Source organism: Myotis davidii, unplaced genomic scaffold, assembly GCF_000327345.1.
Source record: "Myotis davidii unplaced genomic scaffold, ASM32734v1 scaffold309, whole genome shotgun sequence".
Classification (NCBI taxonomy): domain Eukaryota; kingdom Metazoa; phylum Chordata; class Mammalia; order Chiroptera; family Vespertilionidae; genus Myotis; species Myotis davidii.
Window position 1 is genome coordinate 253,237 of NW_006383013.1, and position 2,540 is coordinate 255,776.

Sequence of the window (2,540 nt, forward strand, 5' to 3'; positions counted from 1 at the left end):
GAGGCAGGGGCAGCCCCTGTGGGACCCTCGTGCCCGAAGTAAGGCTCCTCCTTCACTCGGGTGGACTGTGGAGGGGCCGGGGGCTGTGGTGGGGCCTGCAGGGGTGGGGGCTGCTCCTTGGCAGCTGCTTCCTGGTCCACAAAGAGGCAACGCTTCCGCTTGTTCTGACCCCTGGGCTGGGCCTGGAGGTTCATGGTGTGGCCGACTGGGCCGGCCTGGGGGGAATGAGACCTAACTTTACCAGTTGCCCATCCCCTAGGGGAAGGTCCTGCTGGGAGCCCCCTGGTCCGGGAGCCGTGGGAGCTGAACAGGGGCAGGAAAAAGTGCTGGGTGATGTGGTCAGGCACAGGGAGGAAGGGCTGTTGGCGGTTCCTCTCTCTTCACCGAGACACGTGTGAGCTTGTCTACGCTTCCCAGTTCATGATGCTCCGCGGGGTCCTGGAGCCTGCAGACAGAAGCATAGCAACAGGGTCAGCCACAGCCTCCCATGATGCCCCAGACGTCAGCACAAGGACGATGGAGGGGCCTCCAAGGCCCTGCTGCATGTGGTGTAATTTGTGAATTGCACAAAGGCATCGGCCACGGGGATGGGGGCTGCGATCCAGCCAGAGCTCCGGCGGTCAAGCCGGGAAAAGGGCCAACGAAGGCCGTGTCCCGGTTCCTTGCCCTCGTCAGCCAGGCCTCAGTCCACTGGGCAGCCCGGCCTGGTCCTCTCCCACCTGTCCAGGCGTGGCCTCCCCACCAGAGCCAGAAGGAGCATTTGTTCAGCCAATGCCTCGTCCGATGCTCCAAGCACATCGCAGACAGAAAGTGGAGAGAACAGGGGTCATTCCCAACTGTGCCGTCCCAGAGTCAGGAGCCCACCGGGTCCTTGCAGAGTCCAGGCCTCAAGACTAGGCTCAGGTCCTTGGCACCACGACCAGCGGGCAGGTGAGGCACCACGACATAATGTCTGGCTCTCCAGCTGAAGGGTGTGTGCTGTCCTGGCCTCGCCCCTGGGAGGAGCTGCTGGCTGGGAGGGTGGCTGCCAGAGTCTTCCCCAAACTAGCACAGGAACCTGTTCTGCAGCCCTGGCAGGCTGGAGGCGGGATGCCACATCGCAGCTGGTCAGCAGTGTTCACCCCTCCCCGCCCCCTCTACTGCCAAAGAGCAAAGGTATGACGCTGAGGGAGCAGACTGCTGGACCTCGAGTCCGGAAGGCCTCTCTAGGACATGGTGTGACTCAAGCGCTTCTGTCTGTCTTCTAACTTGATTTAAAAAAAGAGAGAAAAAAGAACCAGGTTGCTCTATATATCCTGCTACAGAACATACAACCAAGACCAGCATAACTTATGTGTATTTTTATTACTTAGGTGTAAGTGATAACTTACGTGTATAACTTGCATGCATTTTCAAAGACTTTCTTCAGAAATGGTTATAGTTTCCTCCCTGAGGGAAGTTGGTAAGGGTGGGAGCTGCATGACTCACTTCTTCCCCAGGTTAATTAATGTTCTGGTCCTGAGCCAGGCGGGCCGGGAGGGGAGGAGAGGGGGGCTAGGGAAGCCCTAGGAATGCATCTGCCCTCAGCCCTCACCCCCAGACGCTGCAGGTCGCTGTGAGCAGCCCAGGAGTTCCCCGGAGAGCAGAGGAGGGCTGGGGCTGGGCGGTACCGGGCAGGTGCTGGTATGAAGTCCCGGCTACACCCCAAGATGCCCCGGCCCCAGGGAGGCCGGGTGCTATCACTCCAGCGCAGGCTTCCGCAGCTCCCAGCCCTTCCCTCCCAGCGCTGGTGACTCACTCCGGCCCCTGCGTGCCTTTCACTTTCACTGGCACCCAGAAGGGGAGGAACTTCCTCCTCCATTTCCTTCCTCAGCTCTCAGCCCCGAAGTGAGGGAGGCTCTCCCCGTTGGCACCCCCTGTTCTTCACACGTGGAAACTGGAGGAGAGCGAGCGGCTAGGAGGGCACCGAGGCACCTTGGCCCAGCAGAGTGCTGGGGGCCACCGGAAGCACCTTTGAACAAACCCCTTTCTCTTGCTTTAAACTCTCATTCCCTGACAATCACCCCGATGCGGAGCAGAAACCAAAGGCTCGCCCCAGACTGAAAATAACCCCGGGTGCCATTTCCAAGCTGCAGGATGGGGCTGTCCTGGCTACAGGAGTCCGGCTCTGCCTCTCCAACTGGCAGGAACCAACTAGAGGTACGAGTCTGCAGAAGCAAGACAGAAGCAGGAAGAACGTGCTCAAGCTGAGGGGAGGGGAGGGAAGGGGAGGGGAGCGGAGCTGCCCAGGGGAGGCTGGAAGGTCCACGTGTCTCCCAGGGGCTGGGAGCCTCTCAGGCGCGTACACGCTTATCTCAACTGGGGCCTCTCCTCCACCAACAGTACACAGACATCACCCCGCCCCCCACCACAGCCCTGTCACCCTAGTGAGACGCGCCAGTCTGGGGTGAGGGAGAGCCCACGTGGCAGATGGGACGTGGTGCACGTGTGCGTGTGCCCGTTGGGAGGGCACCCAGACACCAGGCCCAGGATGGCAGGCTCTGCACGCTGGGCCGGGAGAG

At 61.0% G+C, this 2,540-nt stretch overlaps 1 protein-coding gene across 1 annotated transcript in view; it reads right to left on the bottom strand.

The window, feature by feature from the left end:
- Positions 1-935, bottom strand: part of ELMSAN1 (ELM2 and Myb/SANT-like domain containing 1) — an 18,478-nt gene extending 17,543 nt beyond the window's left edge. Inside the window, exon 1 of the mRNA XM_006778869.2 lies at positions 6-935. Within this exon, the coding sequence (XP_006778932.1) occupies positions 6-194 (189 nt within the window). The 5' untranslated portion in view covers positions 195-935. The remainder of the gene's footprint in view (positions 1-5) is intronic.
- Positions 936-2,540: the final 1,605 nt, after the last annotated feature.